Source organism: Lepidothrix coronata, unplaced genomic scaffold (genome assembly GCF_001604755.1).
Source record: "Lepidothrix coronata isolate B3197 unplaced genomic scaffold, Lepidothrix_coronata-1.0 Scaffold0, whole genome shotgun sequence".
NCBI classification, from domain to species: Eukaryota; Metazoa; Chordata; class Aves; order Passeriformes; family Pipridae; genus Lepidothrix; species Lepidothrix coronata.
Genome location: NW_016690180.1, coordinates 11053402 through 11081033, shown reverse-complemented (window position 1 = coordinate 11081033; position 27632 = coordinate 11053402). Strand labels below are relative to the sequence as shown.

General features: G+C 37.3%; 1 protein-coding gene across 3 annotated transcripts; it reads right to left on the bottom strand.

Moving 5' to 3' along the window:
• Positions 1-6: 6 nt before the first annotated feature.
• Positions 7-27632, bottom strand: TMEM156 (transmembrane protein 156). 3 transcript variants are annotated; one of them, XM_017804727.1, is made up of 8 exons: positions 26792-27632; positions 25085-25410; positions 20471-20752; positions 18727-18906; positions 16553-16660; positions 13377-13481; positions 7725-7831; positions 7-465 (listed from the first exon to the last, which is right to left on the bottom strand). In XM_017804727.1, exons 2-7 carry the CDS (start codon positions 25182-25184, stop codon positions 7734-7736), a joined length of 873 nt encoding a protein of 290 aa, XP_017660216.1. In that variant the 5' UTR covers positions 25185-25410; positions 26792-27632; the 3' UTR covers positions 7-465; positions 7725-7733. The 3 variants fall into 3 exon arrangements, with proteins under 3 accessions (XP_017660216.1, XP_017660225.1, XP_017660207.1); XM_017804736.1 differs by lacking the exon at positions 7-465 and adding an exon at positions 6964-7201; XM_017804718.1 differs by lacking the exon at positions 7-465 and having other exon boundaries at positions 6964-7831.

The following is a 27632-nucleotide window of genomic DNA, read 5'->3' as shown; positions in this document are numbered from 1 at the left end:
TTAAACATTTTAGTCATCTAGAGCATTAAATAGATTGAAAATTGTGCTCATTTCATGAAAGTGGAGGATAAATCCTAACTTTAAACAGACTTTCTTATCCTTTGGAATATATGAAATAAATTTCTTCTCTGATGGAAGAAAGTAATTATTGCAAGGGTTATCTCACAATCATATAATTAAGTAGGAATCCTGAAAGAACTGAAAGTAGATGTGAAATCTATTATCTCCTACTGAAGTAGTTTCTGCAGTAAAACGTATTTGTCCATCATTCATATTTTCTTAATACCAAAGAGTTCCAGTGATGGTCAAAATGGAGCTTCTCAACTAAAGTGCTTAATTGGCATTCCTATGAAAAGATGGATAACATAGCTCCTCAAACTGGAAATGGCGATGCTTTCTTCTGTGGTGTACAATGTGTCTCCTTTCATCCAATAGTGATGGTATTTTGTATGGCAATACCTGAAACTAAAGAAAACAGTATCAGAAAAAAGAGGAGGTTGGTTAGTTAGGTCTTTCCTAATTTATCTCAAATGTTGTACTTTTGGCTTTCACAGTAATGAATTCTCCTCTTTATTACAAAAGACAACAACAGTGAAACTAAGAGGCAGACAAAATAGACAGTGCACATCAGATTGTATCGAAAGACCTAAGACTGATACTGGACAGCTGAATGGTGGCTCAGGTACCTGCCCCATGAGAGTATGATACAGAAACCTGAGTGAGGTGCACTGGGTCTTACCCACTTTCAGGGAAGCTGAGCCAAAAGCTGCCCTGGAGAGCATTTATCATATTCACCTGGCTGAAGTGCCCCTCTGTGCCCAACTGCATTTCCCATTCTGTACTGATACACAGTGGGACAAATTTGGAAATAATGAAGTGAAGGCAGCTTTTTCCACACTCCCAAATGAAATGCTTCTCAGTAATCATCGATGACACTTTTGAAATTTGGCCTGCATCTCCCAGAGTAACATGTGATGAGTGTAATGGGTTTGTTACTCTCCCTGAGAAGGAAATGGAAATAGGATAGGTCATTTGATGTGTATTTTACCAATGAGGTATTCTATACCATGTTATGTCAGCTCAGATATAAAATAGACAGGAAGGAAGCAAGTGGCCCCTTCTCTTCCAGGTAGCTGAGCAGAGCGGTCGGGCAGTTCCTTCGGGGGAGAAGAGCATCAGTTGTGGGGAAGTATCTTTATTTTTAGTTCTTCTCTGTGTGTATAGTGTTTATAGCGTCTTCCCTCTTTGTGTAAACATAAACACCCTTTCTTAGCAGCTTCAGTTCCGTAGGGTTTTTTTTCCTTCTTTTTCCCCCTTCCCCCCTCCCCTTCCCTCTGGAGGGACTGGGCGCAGGCCCACTAGATACCTGGTGTTCAGCCAAAGTAAACAATAACTATGTATTCAAAGTAAACAATAAATATGAAAATGCTCTGATCTCAATCAAGTTCAGCTTACTTTTTAAGGAACTATACAATGCTGAGGGAGGAGAAGAGGGAGGCAGTGTGGAAGCACAGGATTTCTGTACTTCTTGTTTGCACACTGAGTGAAAAAGCAAATTTAACTTGTCACCCATTCTGGTAGTTCCTGTAGCTGCAGGCCCAGTTACAACGTCTGTCTCCATTTTCTTTTACATTATAAGAGCTGGGATAAGAAGTGTACCTTGGCTGTGAAATCATACTGGAGGCAGCAGCTGCTGAAGTGAGCTAGAAAATGACAAGTGTAGGCAGGATACCATGCATCAAAAATTGATGCTGGCTAGTGGAACAGTGGGTTTAAACAGCCTACACAGTGCTCCTTATAGTCCAGTTCTGCCAGCAAGCAGGAGTGCTTCCCTTTGGAACCCTTTGTGTCTGTTTTGGAGAGAAACACATCCTGGCATGCATTTTATGCAGGACCCAATAACTGTGCCAAGTACCCTGGAATGTGCTCAGCAATCTGATTCTGTGAGCTCTTTTGTACTGAGAGGAGTTTTCATTTTAATGTAAGATTAAGACTTGAAGCAGAAACAGAGGAGGAATTACCTTTCATGATACTTAAAAAACAAACATAATTAAAAAACAAATGTAATTGAGTGCATACACTTCTGAAAACAATTTAAAGCTGCATGAGGGCATTAATCATAGAATCATAGTTATCTACAGAAATTACTGAAAGTAAAAAAAATTATGTCTAACAAAAAGAGCCAACTGGCAAACCCAGTAGGTCAGTATATTAGTAGGAACTTCTGCCTTCAGCAGCTTCACTCCATATTTTATGATAGCTTTAACTCCAGTAGTATCACTTCAGAGCACTGAAGCAATGCTTTTCAGAAACAGTGTCAAAAGGATAATTGGAAGGATCCTAGCAATTTAAAATCACATCTACTATTCTTTACAAACACCTGCATGAAAAACAGCTTAACTGTAATCTTTCTCTCACTCCTGAGCACACTCGGTACTTGTCTTTGCTAGAATATTTTATGAGTTTCACTGTTTTCTCTGCATAATGTCTATCTTCTGTTGTTTCTGTGGGTGTCTTGCTTGAAGACAGATGAGAGATTCTTTAAAATATGAAAACATTTTTTGTAAAGTCACAGTCACATAAGGAAAAGCAGGAGAAGAATATTTTTAGCTGCACTTTCTGTTTGTGCTACTAAGTTCAGCAATGATGGCATTTAAAGACCTCTTCAAGAAGGTAGCAGGGGCCTGAGCCAAAGCCCAGGTAATACCCTAGGTACATCTGCACTGAACTTTTCTGGCATTAGACTAGAATATGCACAATCACATTTCTAATTTGCTAGGGGAGCGTTTCCTTAGAAAACAACGGCAGTGATGATACTGTGAATGTAGCTGGATAGGAATCAACCTCTCATACTCTTAGTTATTTACTGTGGCCATAGGAGGGTTCATGTCTACATGCTTCTCAGATTGTAAGAGATTAAAAGGACCCATCAAATTCTTCTATTTTACAATTTCTTTGAAAGAAGTTTTCATCTTTTCAGCCATACACATGCTTCCCCTGTGCGTCGTCCCTACCTGTCATCCACATTGTGGTCCAGTGTTATAATCCATTTCACCTGAAGATAAGATCCTGCTTTAAATTCTATGTTCACTGGGAGACTGACTTGTCAGACAGTAGCACTGTTACTCAGAAAGAAATACAGAGATGTGAAGCACCTTACGTGTTCAAGAATCTCAAAGCTCTTTACAAAGAGAGTTGAAAGCATCGATGGCAAAAGGCAGTGTACTAAAAATCAGTGGCAATTGCTGATGTGGAACTTTCATTATCTTTTATGCGGCCTTTAACATGTATACCCATTTTATTAAAAGAATTAATGGGATGTAGGACACCAAGATTGTTTTATCTTTCCCTCGGGGCATTGATTGTCAAAGAGATTGCAATAAATAAAATGTTCGGGATAATAGTGACCGATTTGGGTGAATTTGATCTAGCATCAGGTCAGAGCATAGCACTGGGCACTTCCAAGAAAAAAAAAGAAAAAAAAAAAAGAAAAAAAGGGAAAGTCCACAACAGTTGGCTTTAAGACACTTAGTTTTTCTTCTTTCTTTCCTTGTAAAATGGCAGCACTTCCTCCAGGAACTGTCAGGTCTGTATCGGTCTCTAATTTCCCCAAATAGAACAGTGTTCTGTCCCTAGTCATTCATGAAATCCATTAATGCTGCTTTTGATTCAGAAAATACAGTGCTGCTTCCCCTTAAACAGGCAGAGGAGAGCAGTACTGCAGGAGAGGCCTCATGGTTTCTCTTCATGCTATAAACACGTGGCTTTTATTCTGCCCCAATCACTCAAAGATTGAAGAGCAGCGTAAATCATTTCTTTGTCTTATACCTTTTGTTATTAATATTAACTCAAACCATGATCTGTGCCTTCTGTGCTTCCAGTTGGAGGGGGAGTGGGAGGGGAAGCAAGCAGCAATGTGGTTTTAGCAGGAGTACTAAATTGGAAAATACCATTTCTAAACCATGACATATGTAAGGAGAGGACTGTCTTAAAACACGTAAGGGAAATGGCTTATTAATTTTTTCCAGGACAGTTGCTAATATGGTAGTTTAATGAAAGATGGCAAAAACAGAGGAGGATTCTTACCTTCGGCACTCAAATGTAAAAATAATAGTTACTGTGAAAATACACAGAGATTAAGTAGCCTATGCTGAAGAGATTCTCCTTTGGCAAAGGCACAAGTGCAGAAGTTGTGCATTTCTTATTAACTGAATTAGCTGTCAGCGTGATAGTAAATAATGAAGCATGTGTGTGCATTTCTCTGTATGCACACAGATATATAGATACAGATATATAGATACACACAGACACATGGAGTGTAAGTATATTTATAAACATGGCCACACATGTATGCTCATATGTTTATCAGTATACTTTATGATCAACAGTATTGTCTTAAAGACTTTAAAATACACTTATAGAAAGAAACATGTCTTTTTCTGGCAGGAAAAGAAAAACACAGCAGAAAGTTGCAATGTGTAATTGATTATAGGTATTCTCCCAATCCACTAAGAAGAGGAATACTTCCCGGTTGCAAACTTCAGCAATGAGCAAATAATATGCAAATCAATCTCCCCGACCATTCCTGTGGCCAAAAATAATGTCGTTCAGCCTTTCAGCTTTCAATGTGTTGGGTTAAGGGCCACTGCTGAGGCCATCAGCAGGTTCTCCAGCTCAGTAGCAATAATGATGGTGATCAGAGTGATCCTTGCTTTTTCATTTCCTCCTTCTCATGCTGCTGTTACAACTACCACAGCTGCTGTGTAGGCAGCCTCCTGACAGAATCAAATGCTGTGCTGTAGTTAATGCTTTTTCTTAGTGCAGCTTCAGCTGGCTGGAAATGAGGAAAAGTGTAGCTCAAAAGTGGTTTGCCTGTCCCTGTCTTGCCTATTTGATCCAGGGCAGGCATGGAGGTAACTCTTACCAACTAGACAGAAGCCAGATTTGAAGCAGGGAAGGGTGAGATTGGCACTATCCCAGGAGCTCACTCAGATTTCTAGCTCTGGCTAGAACCCTTCCTTATTTGAGGAGGCTCTTGTATCAGTGGTCTGAAATGCATGTGCTTCAGGGGAGCAGCAGTCAGTGTGATACAAAGATGATCCTTTTTGATCAAGAAGCTCCTGATACATACTTCTTATCTCCATCCCACCTCCTTCTCTGGAAGAAAAACAGGTTTTATCAAGTCGATGGAGTCTAAAACTGTCTTTGTCAATTCTGGAACTTTATCATTTTTGCATTTTTCAGTCTCAGGACTCAGCTGTTCATGTGCAGCACTTGTAGCACAGCCAGCTCCTCCTTGTTGAGCAAACTAGTCTTTAGCAGCATTGTAGAGACTTCATAGAGACAAACCCAGCACTCATGAGAAAAGCAGATGACAATCTCCTTCCCCAGCCTTGGTAACCAAAAGCACTTCTTGCTAACAAGCTTTTCAGTAGCTGCAGCATTGGTAGCCACTGAGCCACTCACAGACACAAGTAGTAATGAGCTGAATCTGACCTTATCAAAGGAAGGGAGAAGTGGTTTTTTGGAGGAAGTGAAGCAAAGCTAAAGCAGAAAGCACTTTTGATTATTGTCACAGAGTGTTTAGCTCTGAGACAGTATGGCTTTGAGAAATGTATTCAAAACCTAACATCATGAAAGGCAAGATCTAGATCTAAGTTCCTGCCTCTGCAGCTACATCCTTTAATAATATTTTCACACAATGCCATGTAACACTACAATTTCATGTACTCAGCATTATTCCCACAGATCACATCCAGCTTTCACCTCACTGCCAGCTGTCCCTCTGACAGGAAGACCGAGTTATGGCCTGGAAAGCAAGGCTACTTCTGTACAGTGCAGCATTGAATAAGGCTTTTGGGGTTTCTCAAAACACCTGATCTTTCAGTCACTCACCCACAGATTAAGGAAAGGGATTGATTAATCCCAAAGTGTCCCAGATCTCATATATTGTCTCATAAAGCAATCAAATATCTGAAAAGTTGTTCCATCTCTTCTTTCTACCCTTTAATACTTAACACTTAAGATAATGAAAGCAAAAGGTCATCCCAACATTTACTCCCATGTCTAGCAACACAAAAATTAAATTTGCATGGGAATGGGCCATGACTTCTTTCCCAGCTTCTAAAAGATGAGTTTTGGTGAACGCAACATCCTGGGTGGAGAAAGCACACTAGTGATCAGCCATAATACTGTATAAATGAAGGCACTGAATACAGGTGAGCACCCCCCTAGTGATGCATCCTATTACAACCTAGGAAATGTCTTATTTTTAACCTGAGAGTAAATCTTCTCACAAAAAACCAATTAAGGTGGGTAGGTATATAGCAGACAGGGATATGGGAAGATAAAGAGAGACAGTTGACAAATATCAGTAAAAAAAAAAGGTCTAGAATTGAAATGGCTGGGAGGAGTCCCTGAGAAAAGGAAGAAGCTGCCCTACAGGAAGGCTGATGGGGCCTGCAAAATGTCTGCTCACTGGGAAGCTGAGTCCAAATGGCAAACAGCTGAACTCAGATGATCTGAGAGCTGCTCTCAGTTATGTTCACAGACTTCCCAAGTCATGTTATCTCATTGTGCCTCCTGATATTCTCATTTTAGAACAGTAATAATAACAACTTCTCATCTCTGTAAGTCCTCATAAGATCTATGGATGGCAACCACTTAAAAAGTGGTCAGTATTTTTAATTACTGTAGTACACCATCCTATGACCCAGCCAGACTCACTCAAACGCCAAAAAATTATCTAGCTCAGTTTTTAATTTATTATGGAGGTACCTCATCTTCTGTCAGCAACACTGTTGAAAAATTTATTCTTTAGCTCTGCTCTCAACGTACGATTTCATCTTCATGGTTCCACATGAAGCAAAAATGTCAAACTGCTCTTCAGTACATCAATTATTTTTAACACAATAAAAAGATAGCATGACGTAATATTGAGTTTTCAATATAAAACTGCATCCAATTTAAATAAAGGTAAAGAAGGAGCCTCCTTAAGCTTTGAACCTAAAAAATTACCACACACAGTAATATCATCTATTCAAGCAGCATAACCTTGTCTATATTACTTATTCAAGTAGCATCTGTTCTGTTTCTAGACATTACAAGTATTTTCAGGAAGAGATACCTCTTAGTGCACATTTCTTTCCAGACTTATTTCCTTACATCTGGACTTCCTGAAACAATTACTGGAGCACAAGGCCTGGAGAAAGTTAGAAGTGGGAGACTAGTTTTAGTTCCAAGTGGAAACCATCTTCTTGTCATTCCTTCTGACTGGTGTGAGAACATCAGAGTGATCGATTTCTTTAGTTTGGGGAGTTTCATCAGCAAGCTATGTATTTAAAATATGGGATTTTCTTCAGAGATCATTTGCAAATTGCTTTTTTTCCCTCTGCCCTTGTCAGAAACAAAGGCCAGTACATTGCTGAAGTATAGGACACAATACTTTACACCCGAAAAAAAGTGTCAAAATTTGCACCAGGACCTGCAGGGACACACAGGGTTTAATGGGCTAACACATTTGATTATAGATCACTCTTGGTAGCAGAAGGAAAATTGATTCTCTTTTCCTGCCACCTACATCTTACAAAACACATTATCCAGTTTTTCATCTCATATACTTGGCTAGACAAAGTAGTAATTTATTTTGAGCAGATATTGCCTACTATTACTTCCAAAAATACAAGGCAAAACAGAGTAATCAGAGTTGTAAGATGTTTACTTACCTTCTAAATCTAGAGTTGATCCACATGACAATGCTCTTGTTCAGGAATTACAGGCAGTGTCTTTGTGGTCTGTGCAGTAAGTGGAATCTGTTGTTTGCTAGTTTTCACTATTGAAAGTTAAAAAAATTTTTATCCATATTATAAAACAGCAAGTACATCTGCAGAGTGTTGAACTTGAATATGCAAGTTTGAAAATAATTGAGACATATCTGAACATAAGACAGAGATGTACAAAGAGGTTTTCAGTGAGATTTCAGTGCCCAGAGACACAGATACATGTCAGAAACTCCTGAAAGTACTAACAATGTTTTGTATTTAACTTCTTCTTAATACCAGTAGGACTACAGCACGTTGATCCTAAGTCTTCCTGGGAAGCAGCTTGAAGGTAGGCAAATAAATTGCTCCTGAAATGTACTGAATAGTGAAAATCCAAAAGCATGCAGATTTGGAGTTCACAGAATTACAGAATGTGCTGAGTTGGAAGGGACCCACAAGGATCGTCAAGTCCAGTTCTTAGTCCTGCACAGGACCATCCCCAAGAGTCACACCATGTGCCTGAGAGTATCATCCAAATGCTTCAGGAACTCTGTCAGGCTTGGTGCTGTGACCACTTCCCTGGAGAGCCTGTTCCAGTGCCTAACCATCCTCTGGGGGAAGAACCTTTTTCTAATATCCAACCTAAACCTTCCCTGACACAACTTCAGGCCATTCCCTCAGGTCCTGATATGAGTCCCCCAAAATACAAAACCCTACATTTGGCCAGTTAAGCAGAAACAACTGAAAATAAGAGTGTGAACTTCTTGATTAATTTTCACTTAAGAGCAGCACAGATTGCCACTCAGGCACACATGATGTGGCCTCAGCTCACTTGTCATACACACAGGGGAGATACTGTGTATCACCATGTTGTTAACAAAGATGACAGCATGAACCTCAGAAGCAGGAAAGGTGTGGTGATGCCTTTAGCACACTGATAACACCTATCCTGATATCTTGCTGTGATACAGATAAGGAAATGCAGAAATAGCATTGTCAGGCAAATAACGCAGAGTTGATGATCCAGTGCATTTGTCAAAGAACTACTGTAGAACAAAAACAATATTTTACCTCCAGGTCCATTCTGTCCCTGACCATCCATTACTTCTGTAAGCTTACAAATGGATTTCTACTGAGTTGATAACAGGAGGATAAACTGTGCTACTTATATTTAGCTACTTCCCTTCTCCACTGACTGTATCATTTGGGCTTCTCTCTTTACAAATGCAATAAAAAAGTAGAGTTTGGATCTTTGCAATTAAGCAACTGAATATGAAAAGCAAACTCAAAATAAAACTGGGGTAGTTTTAAAAAAATAACAATGTGTCTTGTTTCACCTCCAGGATGAACCTGGAGAGAATGTGAAGGTAGGCTAATATTCCCTTTAGTGCCTGTGTGTAACAGTGTTCTGCATGCATGCAAATCAAGCAGAAAAAAGGCCTCTTGTGCATCAGGGCTCTATGGAAAGCATTCAGGGGCTTTAAAAAGCTCCCGAAAGTTACCTGCATCCTATAGATTTTATCCTCCTTTTTATCTGAAGAATAAAAAAGCCCCAAAGTGATAATAAGTCTTTGCACTTTTCTCTGGAAATGTTGCATCTCAGAAACATCTAAGTCTCTGCTAAATATTGAATACTATGACAAGCTTTGCTTTTCCCAGCATTATTCATTTCACTTGCCGAGGAAAAAACAACTATTCAGTTATGTCAGGAACCGAGAGGAATCAGAATGAAGTCGCTGATACTTCCATTGGTCAAGATTAAACAAATTTCTCCTTTCTTGGCTTTGCATATATGTGCTGCTGTAAAAGATGTATCTTGCCTGTTCTCCTCATTAAAAAGAAAATGTGTCGCAGAATACAAGGAAGAGTGAATCTGAACTCGCTGGGATTCCAGCCCTGACACTACTGAGTCAGCATTTGCTTCTATTTCCAACCTGTCAACTAACCTGAAGCTGTAGCAACACATCAGAGAGATGGCAGAATTTCCCCTATTTCCTCTAATCATGTAGGAGAGGAACTATTATTGTAATAGTGTAGCACAGAAAACAATACAGGAATTCAAATGACCAAGAGGAAATTTGTCTTGTTGTTTCTTATGTGCAAATTACAGCTGTCAAGCCCACTTATATCAAATGCTATGAATGTCAAAAAGTCTGAAAAGTCAGGAAACAATTGCAGGCCAGAAACCCTGAGGTTTTATTCTCTGAGTCCCAGTTGTCATCGTGATACTGCGATGTCCTTCTTTCAGGATGATTTATAAAATTACCATCTATGAAAATTAACTTTGTATTACTGTGAGCCAGTAGTGTGAGACAAGGAATCCTGTATTTGTATCCTAAAATGTAATAAACCAAATTGTGGTTCCATGAGCCAATGGAGTATCACTGTAAATGAAAATATATCTGTTTGAGAAATGTAGAACAAGGCATTATGCTTGAACTAAGGTTGCCCACAGAGACTGTACAGTAATAACAAGATATTAACCATATGATTCCCTCTCTGCATGGTCCAATTCTAGTATAGAATTTCAACACACCTTATGTCACTTTCAAAATAGGAGAAAAATAAACAAGGAATGCCATTCTTACTCTAGGAAAAGAAAGTCTAAATGCAAATTTATAGCGGTAGAATTGTAGTAATATAAACTCCCACTTAAGTATAACTCATTAGTTATATTAATGAAACTTCCAGACCCTGCTGGGCAGATTCAGCTTAGGTATTGAATGCCCTGATTTATACAATCTGATTCCTATGCAACTTGTTGTTTGGGGGGTTTTTTTATATAAAGTAGCAAACAGTTCACACACACTGGCCTGCTCCCAACAAGCAATTCTGTACCATGCCCCCAGACTGATTTTTTTTTTTAAGATACAGCTATATGAAAACAGCTGCACATAATCAGTTAGTAGTACTAAACATAGTAGAGGTACTAAAGTGGTATAGGGAAAATGAGCTAAGGAAAAGGAATAACAGCAGGGTAAGTATAACTGCCTTCCCTTTATGTGCAACTGAGGCTGATTTAAGCAGTAAGCTGCAATGATAATTCAGCAGTTTCTATCTAAGTTCTTTTAAAACACTCTGGGGGTTACTTTCTAGTCCTTCTGATTGCTATTATTAATTTATTATGCTGTTCTAAAATCTCTTCTACTGCCTCTTCAATTTAAGAAAGTTTCTTAAAGAAATTCTTGCAATAAAAGTCTCTTATGTGGGAATCACTAAGATTCTCTGTAGCGAACACAAAGCAAGGAAGTGACATTCCTTCTGTGGGTTATTTTCCATGTGTTTCCACATGTTACTATCAAGTCCCATTGATACAAAATTATTCTACGTTCGGAAATACAGATTAGCCACTTTAAAAATACTTACTTCTTGCACTAAATAAAAAAGCACCCTCTAGTCTTTCCCTTCTCTTGTGGCTGCATTTAAGGGCAACTCTGTTCTGTCAGTTCATACCATTCAAGGGACTATTACACATAAATACAGATCCAGAGTCTAGAAAACATGCTTTAAAAACCCCACACTGTAATGTATTCTTTTTTGCCTTAACAGCACAGACAATGTTTAGACAACATTTATGACCAGAATGCTTTAAAGCACCCTGTCCTCCCTATATGTGCTTACACCCTTGTAGCACCACTAATCTGGAAGTTTTGTAACTTTAATCCTACCCTAGAGAGCATTTTTCCCCTTTCCTCTGGCTGCTGGACTTGATGACAATAATTCCTGTACATAAAGCCACTAACAGTTTCACATAACAGGCATCCGTGCTGTAAATTATCTTTTTGTAGAACCGAAGTGACATCAAGACACTAATTTTCTGAGCTACCTAGGAATTGACTCTGATTCTCAAAATATAGGTTTCGTTCTTTTTCATCCCTTACAGTTTTCTGAACTTTGAATAACCTTTCAGTAGTACCTATAGATCTTTTCATCTGTATGATATACAGTCACATCCTCTCAAGTACTCATTACTGTGTTTCCAGGGTGGCTGTACTGTCTTCAGTGGATCTCAATGTGTTGTTTCAAAATTGCAAGCTATGCACTAATGATAGTGAAAATATCATCAAGGGCTGTGAACAAAGGCATTGTACTATTTATAATCCATTATCACAGTAGCAAATCTTAAACTTAGCAATTGTGGAAAGAATAAACTCTTCATATGGATTTGACTCCACTTTAAATTACATTGGTATAAACTGTGAAATTGATTGGATTGACTGAAATTTTGGTGTGTGAAATCAAGGAATTTTGTATTAAAATAATCTTATTACAGCAATTCATGCAATTAAACATCTTTCTGTGTTACACAGATAGATTGACGTGGAAGTCAGATAGAAGTGAGAATGACAGACCAATAAGGAATTATCTTCAGTAAAATCTAGTAAAACTAGATCTGAATTTCCATAAAACTCCACATCAAAAATGCCTTTGGATATACAACACTAAAAATGCCATTGTGAACATGCTGATAAAACAGGTATGGTATTAGTTAAGCTAGTCAAGACAATAGATGTCAGAAAAGTAATTCCTTTCCTGATGGATGAAAATAATGAGCTCATAAATATATCTCAGAGGTAGCCAGTGCTGTAAGAGCAAGGAGCATAAATTGTACTCACAGGAGAGTTCAGACAGACAAGGAGCTATTCACCCTTTTCTAGGTAAAATTGAAATGCCATGAAATACAGAGTTGTAGAGAGAAATTATTGCATTTCCTCTTACTCCTGAAGAACTAACAAGACAAACAGCAAAGTACTCAAGCCTAGCCAAATTTAAAATCATTTTTTTTATTTGCTGGCTTTGTATTTTTCTTCTTTTGGAGGGAGGTTAGTTTGCCACTTATAGCTATTATTCTATATGTTCATGTTAATCTTTTTAAAGATACAGCTCCCTTCATGAAACCAGCAGCCATGAAATTTATTAAAGCATCTTTTAGCCGTGTCAGTAACACAGCTGTAGCTGCTAATTGTAACTTACACGGAGATTTGTTACCAAACCATAACTTCTAGAATCAAAACTTTGAGTTTATCCATGCCATTTAATTTATCTCTGCTAAAACATACTACACTCTCGGAAGACCACAATTTTTTTCCTATCTGAAACACAAAAATTGTACTTTGTGGGAATTTTATCCTAGAAATAGGCTACAAAGTGCCAGCAGAGCCATTTTTTGAGTCCTGCTACATTCCATGCTTTGGTAGCAGATTTTATCAAGAATCATAAACACATAGAGCATACATACACACATGTATATCTCTCTATACTTTTCATACACACACAACGTACTCAGCTGCCAAACCTCAAACCTGGCACATAACATGATCAAAAATTAAAAGGAGTTAAAAACCTCAAAGTTGTTAATGCGACACTCTGGGAAGACTGGGAGAAGCATTCCCATATGATATATGTAAGTCTTCTTACAGATTTATTGTCAGAATTATTTCTTTATCATACAAAAATATTTCCATAACACAAGCCAGACAAAATTTGTGTAGGACCAAGGTAACTCTGAAACAAACCTGAAGCATTTCTTGACAGGAAAGACTTAAAAAATCTTTCTTGACCTCCTCAGGCCTCAAGATTTTTTAAGTGTTTTGTTTTTACTTTTATGTTACTTACCAGGATAAGGATGAATTTTAGTAGCAGATATGGTTCTTCTTGAATGTCTGGAACTCTTTCTTCTTAGAATAGTAGAAACTGATATTGCTACTCTGTGTTTATAATCTGTTTTAAACAAAATGTGTTAGTCTCAGCACAGATTAGAAGGAAAGCTGGTAAACCTCTTAAACTGTTGAACACCTTGGAAGATATTAAAAAAATCAGGAAGATGTTGAAATAAGAGGATAAGGAAAACCAAGGGCCAGATGATTTATATTTTCCCTTTCAAATTATTCCTTGCATTTTTCTATACTGTGTACCTTGGAAGGATATCAAAAAAGCACACGTTCCAGTGCAGGTTTGGACTCACAGTGCTGACAGTGGGATAGCAAGGATGGAGTGCACTGGCATCCTAGAGAGCTGACAAACTATTTGCAAGTGTGGGGTGTTCATCTTGGGAAGCCCAGTTTGAGAGCAAGCTCCACACCACTCACAAAGATAGAGCTGGGTTGAACACCTCTGACTGTTCCTCAGCATCCAGTTCATAAACTCCTCAGTCTTTCCATCTTTCTGCTGCTCTCTAAACGTTTGGTCTTGGTGCGCTTATTGCAGACAATTGTGCAGCTCTTATGGTCACCCCTGTTCTACAGTGACTGCAGTCCAGAAGCTCAGCCAGCTTCTGGTGACAGGCTCGCTTTAGTTCTACGTAACAGAATTTATTTTTATCTTTTTCCTTTGAGAACACTAAGAAGTTCATTAAATTAGAATTATTTAGGTCATGATTTTCTTATGAATAGCCAGTGGAGATCTAAAACACTGAAGCCCTAAGCATACACCGTAACAGTTAATGTCAAAGGAAGCTCTGGAAGTGTTTGTGGGACAAGGGAGGAAGGGAAAAGGCAAAACAACTAATTTCTTATCTAGGGTCTTTCTCATGGATCATTTGTAACCTCCAGTAAGTTTATTTGGACATTTTATTTTATTCACTCATGAAAATAACTTAATGTTTCAGAGAGTCTAAGTATCTGCCTATCAGAATGTCTTGCAAGGTCTCAAGAGGAAATGAATAATTCCATATATCTTAACAGCTTTGGGTGGTGCTCGGAAATTAAGAGAAAAACTACTAACTGAATTACAACTAATAATTATGACAATGAATTATGGAAAAATTCATAGCAGCTGTTTCAGGAACACAGTAATGGTGTTCTGTATTCTTTGAGCACTACTGAAAAAAAGCAGTACGTAGACTTGCAATTAAAGGTTCAGTTAAAATTATATATTGTGATATATACACATCAGGAATATAGCCTTTAAATCTGACTTTATGTGCTTTTCTTTTCATCAGTAACATGTCGATGTTGTTTATTATGTTATATATTATAAATTTAACTCATAAAACCACTTTTCAACAATTAACAGAAATATTCTAGAAGCAAATCAGTAATTAGAAGCCTCAAAAGGCATCTTTTCCTCCCTGTTTGTGTCCATGGTGACGCTAAAAAACACGCATTTAATAGACAACTGATGTTTAAGAATAAAGGTATTAAAGAATTAATCATCAGTACTTATAGTTGTTCATCAAAAATAAGATGTTATGACTCAAAGCATAGAAAATCCTAGAAGTGACATTTATAAGTAGTTTTCAGATTACAAATATAAGTCTTTTAAATTAGAGCACTTAATAGCCTGCTTATAAAGACCTAATTTACACTTTGTGGGGGTTTTTTATACATAAAATAGGTCTCAGAATTTGGTTCTAACAATAAGTAAAAGATCATGTATTTTAACCAAGATAATCTGGTAAGGAGTTTCTTGAATTGGGGTAGGGGGACACAAATTTGACATTTCAATCAACTATTTTGCTTATTCATTAAAAATATATCTATAAAGTATTCACATTATGAAAAAAAGTCACAGAAATGTTTGGGGGGGGGAACTCTTCTTCATTCTGTTCAGTTATGATTAAAGCTATACTCCTATTGCTCTTTCGTTACAAAACTGCCTGTGGATACGTCAGGATGATGAGGGAAATGGATATGGCTTATCATTTTTTATTACTCCTGTGACCAGAGTCTCCACTCAGCACTTCTGAACTACAAGGGGAATGGACATGAGCCTGATAATAGCAACTAAATGCTGGTTGTCTGGCAGCGTTCTGCCCACTCAGGGCTGATGCAAGCAGAAAGTCTCAGGAAATTGCTGTGAAAGCACCTAAGCACTATTCTCTCAAGTAACAGGTTAAGCAATATTCTTTTCATACAGACGAAAGGGAGTGTGCTCCTTGTACCACCTCCCTCTGACTTGGGAAGAAAAACAAGGACCAGCAGCCAACAAGTGCTCCATTTTCTGCATTGTTTTTTTTTTGCAGAGAACTTGATTGCTCAAAAGTCTCAAGCTCAGGGTACTCCTACACTTTTGTTCTTGCTTTGCTCAATTGCTAGAAAAAACACCATAAATCTGATTTCAGCCTGTATCCCAAGTGAATTACATAGGAAGAACCTGTCTTGACTGGTGAAGGCATAACGCAGAAACAATCATTTCAGTCTCTGAACTTGGGGCAAGTTCTTTCAGAGCAAAGTTCTAATCACTTGGAATAGTCAATAGTACTGGTTCACAAATCACAGCAATGTTTTCTTTGCTGAAATAATAGCAAAGAGAAAAAATCTTATCCGGGATTAATTCAGCTCTGGGGTTAAGAAGAAACAGCTTGGTTGACCTGTAGTGGATTATACCACCAATGAATTTAGACAGCCAGTTTTTAGGACAGACAGCTGAGTGCATATCTCCTCCTATCAGTCCTGTAATTTTTCTTGACCATGACCTAGATGAATCATCTTTAGTAAGAAAAAAAAGGGTATTTCAATCTACTTATATTGGTCATTGACATTTCTGCTTAAAACCTTCCACAAAGTTCAGCTGTAATTGTTTCATCTACTGAAATCAGTGTGAAACCAGAAGTTCATATCACTATGCAGCATAGGCCACCAAGCATCTGTCAAAAACCCCACAGTTCATTCACCATCAACAAGGTTGAATTTGGATCCACAATTCAGAGGTGAGAGGTGATACTGTCAGTCATCCAAGTACTTCAGTCCCTCTCTAAGAAGCTTTTACCATCTGACAATTAAAATATCAGTGTCTGAACTACAGTACTAAACAACAGTTTTGTAATTGCAGATTAACTTTTTTTTACTTACAGATGTTTTTATTTTCTTGGATTATTTTGTAGATGACAGTTGAGATAGTAAGCACAAAAACTACTGCAATCATAGTGAGCCAAATGATCTTCGTCATACACATTGGATCTGTCCACAAAACATAGAAGAGATAAAATTAAGCAGCAGAGAAAAGCAGAACATTCTATTTTGGTAGGGTTTTGGATCGTGTTTATCCCCATAGATAAAAACAAAACAAAACAAAAGAGATTATGCCTTTTTCTTTCAGCCTTCTTTGGTTTCTGAAATTAAATTTCCTATCTAGAATTTAGCTTAATTTTCACCTGTATTTATCTCCCCACAGCTGAAATAGTTACAGGTAAGTGAATGAAAACTTTTCAACTCAGCCAGGAAGAAAATGCTTCAAAGATCAACATTTTTATTTAAGGTAGAACAAGAGTAGAACATGTCTCCTCTATCTGGATGGAGCACAGAAGGAATTAGTTCACTGTTCAGTACTGGCATTTTCAACTTCCTGGTCTATCTTCATATATGGGAGAAGATAAGATTCTACCTTATATAGAAGGTATTCTATAGAAATTTTCCTATAAAAAAGTGAGGAAATGCCACCTACAGGAGCTCTCTGGGGAGTTCTTTTAATTAAAACTGCCTTGGGGGACAATCCCATAGGATTGGGTGCAGGAGGTAGGCTGCTCTTTTGGACAACAGCTGCTGTAGAAATGCACCCACATTCTGCAGGGAATTAGTTCAGTAACAAGTACAAGCCATAACTATATAGGACAGAGAAAGGATGTGGGGAACTTTCCTCTCTGATTGTTTGAAAGACCTTTCAAACTATTTTGGCAGCTGCATTTCAATGCATACCTTAGCACTGTCAAATAACTATTTTAAAAAACAAATATGTTACTCAGACTCATAAAAAAATTAATTACAGACTGTAGCCAAACCACTGTTTCCCTTTCCTTGACTTAGAATAGTATAATTAGACCTCCATCTTCCCTGAAGTATCTTCTCCATTGAGAACTCATGTGGTAAGTGCCAATAACCCCATGGCTCTCCGAGGCACAGATCATCCCTCCTAATTCAGAACTAAAAATATCTTTTATACATTAATTTAGGCTCCTTTCAAACAGAGCACCCTACCCCATCTTGTAGTGGCTTGTAACGACTTTTGTATCAGCCCTCCTCAGTAAAAGCCCTGAGCTTTGTTTTGAGGTAAAGAGGAAAAAAAAAGATGTGTTGTTAATATTTATTGCTAATTTGAGATAACTACTACCTCAGTAAATCAGCATTAGCAAAGGGTGGTTAGCTCAAAGTACTAACACAAGTTAGCAGGGCAAGTTACAAATTATGCTTCTTTCCTAGCTAGACCTAATTATTTTTGTAAAAAATCAGCCCTAAGCTGCCCTTTCTTCTCTAGGATTTTACCTGGACTTACTTAACATAGGTTAAGCCAATGCCAAAACACATATTTTTTTCCAACAAAGGTGCAGCATAAAATGCATTTGCCGTACAAAAGCAAATTAATGTCATAATTCAGCAATTTCCAAATGACAAGTGTTGCATATAGACAGAATGGAAGTTGTGACCGTAGTCAGGCAATCCGTTAAAAAACTCCTGCAGCACAAAGAGAAATATAAACACTGCAGGCTGTCCTGAGGGAAAACTAAGCCTAGTTCAGCTGAACATTCATCTTTTAAGCATACTGTAGTGAGGCTGAACAGTAGGATATTGCACTACAACACTACAAAAAGTCAAACCTGTCTCCTGATCCTTCTACCACCGAAGTTAACAGGGATTTTTAAATTTACCTCCAACACAACAGGGTTATGCCATTACCAAGGAATGAAAAAATGTAATTCCAGGTTTTTTCACACATGTAATTTCTGAGTCTGTTGCTGCTAAGCAAAACACAATGTACAGACATTTACTTTGCTGTATTGCTTTTAGAAAAAAAACAAGGCCACAACTAAATCTGCTTTAGATCACTATGAAAACTGTTAGTTGTCTACTAACGGTGGTCTTTTACTAAGGGATGATCAAAATAGTATTCTCTTCTTCTGAAATATTTAAATACTTTCAAATGATTGCTGAAAGCAGAGAACTACCTACTAGATATTTTTTGCAAGATTTGTTTCTCTTTTTCAAGATTGTTTCTGGTTTGATTTCCATTGTGATTCTCTGTTGTAACTTACATTCCACATAAGACTTCAGTTGCAGTGAAATATTCATACAGTCATTTTGGTCTTCCATCATTGCCATTAGACAAGAACGATTTAGGTGTTCTTCGGCTGCATTTCCTCCTCCGACTATAGAATTGTTGATGTGTATTATCATCAGGTAATAAGTATTATGCTCTACTTCTTTATTGGAAACTGTAGAGAAATTAAAATATTTATAAAAGTAAGCAACATCTTCTGTTTTCACTTCAAGGTTTTGCTCTTGGAATTAAAAATTAAAACAAAACTGTTGTACAACAAGTGGTAGACCAAGGGACAACTCTCAAGAACAGTAAGTTTTCTGTCTCGTTTGCAAAAACATATAGTTGGTTTTTACATTATTGGCTACAAAAAGGACAAATGGATACTGAGCAGATCTGAAGAGGATTGATTACCTATACAAATAGTATTTCCCCTGCAATTTATAGCCCCTTTCTTGCTTTACTATCAGCTTCAGAGGTTTTCAGGTTTTTGTTGGTTCTGTCAGTTGTCAAAGGTAACAGGCAAAAATCAGGCTATGAAAAAAAATAAAACCCCAGTAAAAGCCACATGATGATAGAGATTTGAAGTGTACACAGTCTGTCTCCTATCAGTTGCAGAAGGTCCTTGTTTCACTTCAAACTACACAAGCTGTGAGACGAGACTTGCGCTATGTTAACAAGAAACAGGTGAGAGACATTGTAAAAAGTGTTGAGTTGTAGAGGTATAACTGCAAACAGTTTGTCTACATATAACTTTTTATATTCCATACTTGTTAAGACTGCTATTTTGTAATAAGAAAATTTTGCGGTTGGAAAATAACTACATTTCTTATATTCAGGACTTGGTCAATTGCCCCTGTTGCTGACAATTTTAGAAAAGCAAAATACAGAAGCATCCTCTCCCCTTAAAGTTTCCAGATATTTTCAAGTGTATATGGCACAGAAGGAATGTGCTGCTACTGCTCTGAAAAGATGTGGATGTTGCTGAACTCTTCTCTGTACTGCAGTGCCATTCCTTATTCAGTGCTGCTTTTTATAAAACAAGCATGGCCATTTCTGATACTGCACAGTTGTGGATATCATAGACTACAAAACCAAAGTGGTTATTTCTTATATTGCTGCCATCTGAATAGTTACCAACTGAATTAGTTCTTCAGATACTTTCTCACACCTATCTTCACGATACCAGCAATCTACAGATAGAGTTCCACAATGACATTTAAAAGTAAATTCAGCATGAAAAATTATCACAAAGTACAACTCCTTAAAAATAAATTAAATATATCAGAAAATTTAGCAAGATTACAAGAACAAAATTGGGGTTATAAGAGTGTTCATAGAAGCCGGATGGCAGAGGTTGAATTTACAACAGAAATATTCCAGGTGGCTGCTGGCTAAGGCACTCTTCTCACAGCACCCGCCTTCCAGACTAATAGAAAGCCCCCTAAAGACAATGAAATAACACTCCCCCCTCGCCCTGTTTTATCCAAGATCCTCAAAGGAAAGAAATCAACATTTTGCTACAGACATGTTTCACTGACAGCCAGGAACAAATGCCACTGAGAATCTGGAATAAAACCTGCATTTTCTAGCCATGCAAAGACAAGCTAAAAAAAGACATTGTTCACAGATTTGCAAAGACCATAGAGAACCACATTCTTTTAACTACCAAATAAAAACATGTCTTTCATTTTGTAATTAACTGCTTCAAAATTAAGTATTTCTCTTCAATCACTTACTTTTTTTAGCTACTGACTCTGATCCTTGATGATCAGCATTCACATCCCTCTTGGATTCACATTCTGTGCGTTTAGTATGGGACTGTTGTTCCCTCCCGGAGGACTGGCAAATACATGGAATATTTTGGAAATCAGAATTATTTATAATGGCCTTCAGCAAAATATTCTGGTTTTCTCTTCTTTGTTGCACTGCTCTTTTGCAAGAATTGTTAAAAGTGCAAAGGGGAAAAGTGGTGTTATTCGATGAACAGGTATCCATGCATGACACAATTACAGTGTTAGCTGTAAAAGAAAGAGTACTGTATCAGCAAGACAGTCATAGAGGACATATGGACAAATATGTACATTGAAATGCCATGTAATGAATCCTTCAACCATCTTACCATGAAATGCACTTTTTTTTCTTGAGGATTATGGCAGCACATTGAATGCATCATTTTTAAGAGAAAGCATGCACAAGGTCTTTCTAGAACCTAAATGCTGGATTTTATTTGCTGAATTGTAAGAAATCTCTTGTAGTAGTAACTTGAATTTGCAGTGGTATCTAGACACATTTCAAAGCTGCTCCAATTTGATTGTACTTGAAAAGAAGATGAAAGCACACATGTTTGGAAAGAGAACATAGCCCTGGAACTGTGCAGTTGCAAATCTCCAGTACAATTATGTTCTAAAGTAGCTATAATCAGAATGAAAACTTTCTTTCCAAATGACATTGAAACCACACAGTGAAAATACACAGAAATGCTGCTGAACCCTCCACCCACACCCTTCACATTCACTTATGTTCAGTCAACAAACAGAAATCTTAATTATGACTATTAGGTTTGGTATTCATAGTGAAATTTCAGCATGAAAGTACTGTAGCTAGAGTACATTAATGCAGTTCTGGCAAGCAGCAAAAACCACAGAGTTAATTATTAATGAGTGTCATTCTGTCTTCCACATAAAAGTAGAACTTTTTCATGCAAATTTTTACTTGCATTAACTTTGAACTATTTTTTCAGTATATAAAAAAAATAAGAATAAAAAACTTCTGTGACTCCGACATGAAACATATTATAAATACAAATAACCACTTCCCAGAGTTGATGTAGAACTAACCTATAGTTTTGTAGCTGTGTTTCCAATTCTAGTAGTACCCTTGCGTCTGTATGAAGAGGAAATTTTGCATCGAACTCCCATTATGAGCAACTGGAGTAATATGTTCATAAGTCTTTATGTATAGAGAGCAAAAGATAGCTTTTAATTGCTCCAGTGCTCAGCTGCAATCTGACCGCTTCAACAGGCCACCTGTGCTTGCAGAGCAGCAGGCTGACCTCAGAAACGGTTCAGTCAGGATTTTCAGACAGGATACAGAAATAAAATCGAAAGTCCAATGCCAAAGCCAATTATCTTCACTTTACTAACACTGTTATGGGAGAGTCATAAACTCCTTGTAAAACATAATAAATTGAAATGTAAAACGCACATCCTACGCAGGAAAGAAAAAGTTAATTTTGATAAAAAAGGAAAAATGTCAGACAAAACTTAAGGCTTGATCTTTCCCTGAGGCAAGAAAAAACATATTCCTCAAAATGCTTACAATCTGACCCACACAACCTGGCATGGAGCAGCCTCCTGAGGTCAAATTCTTCCAGCTGAAGGGGATGTTTTGTGTAGAACTTCTCTATGGAGATGAGCCAGGAGGAGAAATTGAATGCTTACTCCGCTCTCACGGTAAGCCCTGTGTGCACCTGGGCAACCAGTCCAAAACCACTGCTACAGCTTCTAAGGACAACTAATCATAATTCCCTAATATACCCTTTTCACCAAGAAACCTGTATGTGGACTTGAGAATCTGCTGACAGGGCTGTAACAGCAATCTATGTTCAGCACTGTGAAATCCACCTTGAACTTCACACATGGCTAAACAGGCTCCAGGGCTGCCTGTGAGCCATGTTGTAGGTGTGGAAAAGGCATGTCAGCTGAGTGGAAAAACTTTGAATGCTGTTGTGTTAGGAAGGGTGCTTACCATCTTCTTGAAATATCTCTACTGAGAAAGCCAATCAAATTATGATCTAGCATAGGTAAAGTTTGGGGGTTTTTTCCAAGTCACAGGACTGTGGCCTTTCTAAGGAGGGATCTATATTGTTGAGCACTGTTAAGAAACACTACAACAAGACTAGACTTTCCCGCTGGATTATATGGCAGACAGAGAGCCATACCCATAGGAGGCTTGCTCCTTACTCAGGACTGGGAAGTAGTCTCCCAAGTGTAAACATAATTAGAAATATGGAAAGGGGTTTGTGAAATCTGAATGCAGGTAGCCTGAAGAGTTAAGAGGATTGCTGAGATAAAACCATGCAAAGTACCTTTAGGAAAATGCTTTATATTGAAAGACCTGCAATCTGCATGCTTAATGTTAGGAAGTTCTGTGATTATCAAATTCTTTGACTAAGCCTCTATTTACAGGGTGTTTTTCCATAGAAAATCCAATTCCATTAAAATGAAATTATTCGCAGGGAAGATTGGAATTTGTAAAAAACTTGCTTCCCCTTAAGAAAATCCCAAATATTTCACTTACGGTTGGTTTGACTCTTTTTCATTTGATCTGATTTTGAATAAATGCAGCAGTATATACACTTGCATTTTGATAATTTCCTTATGGAAACTATAGTCATTACATAATATTGTAGAGATACAAGGCCTACGGTACAAGCTGGGGAATACACAATGGATAGATTAAAGAAGATACACTCCAACAAGTAGCTGGACCCAGGGGACAGGTCTGGGACTGAAAGCACCAGACTCCAAAACAACCACCTCCTGCCCTAAAGCAATGTAGTTCAAAGGTTCAATGACTTGCAACCAAACAAGTGGGTTGCTTTACAGATATAAAGGAAACATTTCACTTCTGGCAATGCTGAAATGTATTCTTTTGATAAATTTTTTAAAGCTTGTTTTTTGCAAATTGATTTCCCCCTGAATTTTTGTCTAATGAGAAATTTCCGTTTTTATTCCCTCTCCAGAATGAAAATAAAGGCTGGAACTTCCCCTGGGATAAAACATCCAGTACTTAGGAAGTCTCCGCCACTAATTTAGGAACCACTCACAGAGGAAGATCCAGTGACTGTATTTCATATCTCGAAGATTTGCAACAACTCTGTCTGCTGAAAACTTATGGAGTAACCAGCAATTTGAAACATCTTCCAAAAATTCTCAACATATTAGGTTTGTCACAAAATCTGAAATAAAACCAGTTTCCAATGAACCGGAGACCCAAAATCCTTAGAATTTGTTAATAAATCATTCAACATATTTACTTTCTCACGTAATTCAAACATTGTTACCCAGTCTGTTATACAGTCACAGAGTTTTTAAAATATCCAAAATACAGCAATAATTCTAGTTTCCCAAATATAATTATATGCTGTTCCAAATATAATTCTATTCTGCTCATATACTTCACAATCTTATTTTAGTCATGCTGCGATTAAGATTTTATGTAGATATCAGAACTGCAGTGATCACACTATTGCAGCATAAAGCATCTCCAATGAGTGCAATCTAGGAAAATTATTATGGAAAAAGCTTTGATGTTTGACAGTAAGGTTAATGTTTTCTTCTAGTAATAGTCATGTCATTGTTTATTTGTGTAGTCTGTTCTAGCAAATACTTTGATTGCTTCTGATAGGAGGTAAAACATTAATTATTCCAATATCTTAAAGTGATTTATCAATGTTATGCTATTCAAAACTTCTGACAGCTTACTAAGTTTGTTCATTTATAAATTATAAAAGTCTATACATGATATTCTAATTACTGGCATGTTTATTCTTTGTGGTTACTGAAAATAGAACAAATATAAGTAACCTAATCTGGATATATTTTGATACAAAATATTTTCAAAAAATTATGTTTCATAAATAAATTATTTCATGATGCCCGAGAAAACAAAACATTTGTCAAAAGGATGCTTTTTATTATAACATTTATCTATTCAAATGCTTACTTAGGAAGGGATGTGACAAAACTATTTTAATATTAATTTATTTATGAATTTTTAAGAAAGCACTCAATGCATAACTTACACACGTGTATTTTGCATTCATCCCATGTCCAGTATCAGCCCTTAGGGTGTATTTGACATTTGTGCTAAAAGATTTGCACTGCTGCTACACCTATTGCACTCTGTTTTTTGTCAGGTTACCACTGCATATCTCCTTCACAGACAGCATCTCATTACCGGATAGTAATTGTACAAAGGTTTATAGGTATTTAAGTATAAAAACTTTTTTTAAGTTATTTTTTAAGACATGGGTACCTGGTATAAAAGGACATAAGCAATTTAACTACCCTCTTCATGATGAAGGTAACAAAAATACAGTTGCATAGAAATACTTAACAAAAATTTTGCAGAGTCTGTAAGCGAATGACAAACTCCTTTCAAATTGTCACATATAATTAACTGTGTTTATTAAAAATCTCATAAAAAGAGTCTATATCTTTTTCAAAGTCCATATGAGTGCAGCATCCTAACTATTAGTTTTAGGAAAGCACGTGTCAACATTTCAATTGAAATCAGACTTCAGAATAAATAAGAGTCTTCAGAATAAATAAAAGCTGATCACTCACCTTCATGTATTTTGAAAAATTCAGGTAAACACAATATAAACACGGTAATTATTCCTAATACTAATTTGAAGATTGCTGGTTTTCTCAAAAGCAAGCACATGTCACTGAAGCGCTACCATCTAGCACAGTGGTGGTAACTTCCTTCCTGTTTTAGCTTTTAACTTAGTGCAGACTTTACGCAAAATAACATCTATTCGTTTCCTTTTCTTATTATGACTTTCCTTTTTACTTCTTGTTACATTAAGCTGCAGAAAGCCACATTTTGCTCTTATGTTGGCATAGATGGGGATGATTCAACTGAATATACTGAAGATAAAACGCATGGACTACAATGAAAATAAGAAAAAAATCATGCATGGAAATTATTCTATACATTTGGGGTAGTTTTGTTTTAAGAACCCCCTAATAGCCACTTTCATATACCTTCTAAACAGTAAATTAATTATCTTTGGGGAGGAATTTTGTTCTCATTTGACCAAGAAGATTTTAAAAAAATGAATCAGACCCTCATTATAAAAATGAGTCAGAACCACATGAGTCAGATATGGATATTTCATTGTTTTATTTCTATACATATGCATTGGGGCTAGGGGGAAGATAATTTTATGTAATACAAGATCTTTGAGACTTTAATAGACTGTCTATTTGGTCATTACAATCTAAAATTTCTGATCTGGCAATAAGTGATGGGCTAGGTACAATGAAATGAGTTGTTCATATTATCATTGCTGCTGTACTCTTAAAAGATAACAGATGTGTTGCCAATCTGTCAAGTGTCTTCAGTATGTATTTTACTATTCATTACACCACAAGAAGACTGGATAGAGCCATTGCTATTTCTATACATTGTAATCACAACTTTCGAGTTAAAAAAGTGAAGTATTTCATTTTGACAATCACCATGATATTCCATAAATTCTTCTTGCAGATGAGACTGCAAAGAACATTTCTGAAATGTTCTGAATAAAAGTACTCTGAATAATGCATATGTAAAAAAACCCTCAAATTTTGACTCAAATATTGAGTATATAAAATATAAAGGATTTCATTAATTCAGAAAGCTGTCTTCTGATGTGTATTTTTCCTACAACCCATTAAATATTGAGTACTACCCAAACAAAGCAATGCTATTGAAATTAAAATAAGAGGTGCTCTAAAAAATTGAAACAGTCTTCTTGTCATCTAGTTATCTCAGAAGATGAGTAAGGCAGGTAGAAGTATTCATTCTATGGAAAGAGACTTAACGAAGCTGCGGGGAATAGAAGTTTGTTAATATGATATTTTAAATACATTGCTTTTATGCAATGAAAGCAATGAAAGCAATGAAACCAAAGCAAAATGAACTGATTTTTTGGCAGTATGGTGGAACAGAAGTAACAGGATACAAAAAATCATAGATATGAATTTAAAAAGTAAAACACTACTCAATTTATGTCATCCATTAGCAAATTAGCTCTACTTTGGTTTTGCCCCTTATGTATCTTCTGTATCAATTTATATTTTCCTGTTTTCAAGGTTGCGTGGTGTTCACCCATCCTATCTACCCAGAAGGAGTGTAGAAAATACTGGAAAACAGCAGGAAGACTATGTCATGTATCTGTCCCTTTCTGATATAGTCAGACTGTCATCGCTGTTGGTAGTGCCCAAGGTCAAAATAGAAATTGCCCTATAGGATCCCACGCAAGTTCAGGCTGATAAAGTATTAACCTGTGAAACATGTTGAGCTTTAGATTCTATAGAAGAAGGCTTCCAAGAACTCTGCAGTACAGATGGGGAATATCTATTTTAGGGCTACTGTGATGGCACATTTTAGTTTCATTTCTGAGTTCAGAGGGCCCAGATGTGATCTGTCTGCATGTTCCCCAGGGATACCTTAAGTTTTAGACACTGCTATCCTCAGGCAGTTCAGCATGTGTGGCCTGGCCACAAACAGACCTGGAAAACAGATTCCTTGGGGCACGCTACTCTACACCTAGCTAATAATTTTTACACAGCTGGAACAACTGGTACCTTTGAAAACCCTATCCTTTAGTCAAGTTTAGTTCAAATTAGCTCAGTCATTTAAAGCCAGCCAGGGTGAGAACTGGCAGACAGGCAAAGCACACAGCCACACAGGCCATATTTCCATGCAGAATTAAACAAAGAATTATCTCATTACTGCATCAAACCTGTACCACCATGCCTCAGCAGTGGCCTTGTGCACCCTTACATGCTGTCACACAGTCTATTAATTTGGAAAGTCATTCCATCTCTGGAAGGTAGCAGTCCCTGCTAAGGCATTGTTCGACGAGGGCAGAAGAGGCTGTGTGTGTTCGCCCATGAGGCGGTGAGGAGCAGCTGCCTCAGCACCACACAGGCACAGATTCCTGAGGGGAGGCTACAGGCTGCGGTCTGTGTCACCGCAGCTTTATTTCTCTGAAATGGGGGAGTGGGCAGCTAAGGAAGAGTTCGGCTTCGTGCTTTTGGAAGACAGGCACGCAGGGACAGGACGAAGCTTTTATGGGGTTAATCAAGAGAAACCCCACAAAAGGACAAACCGCCTCCCCTG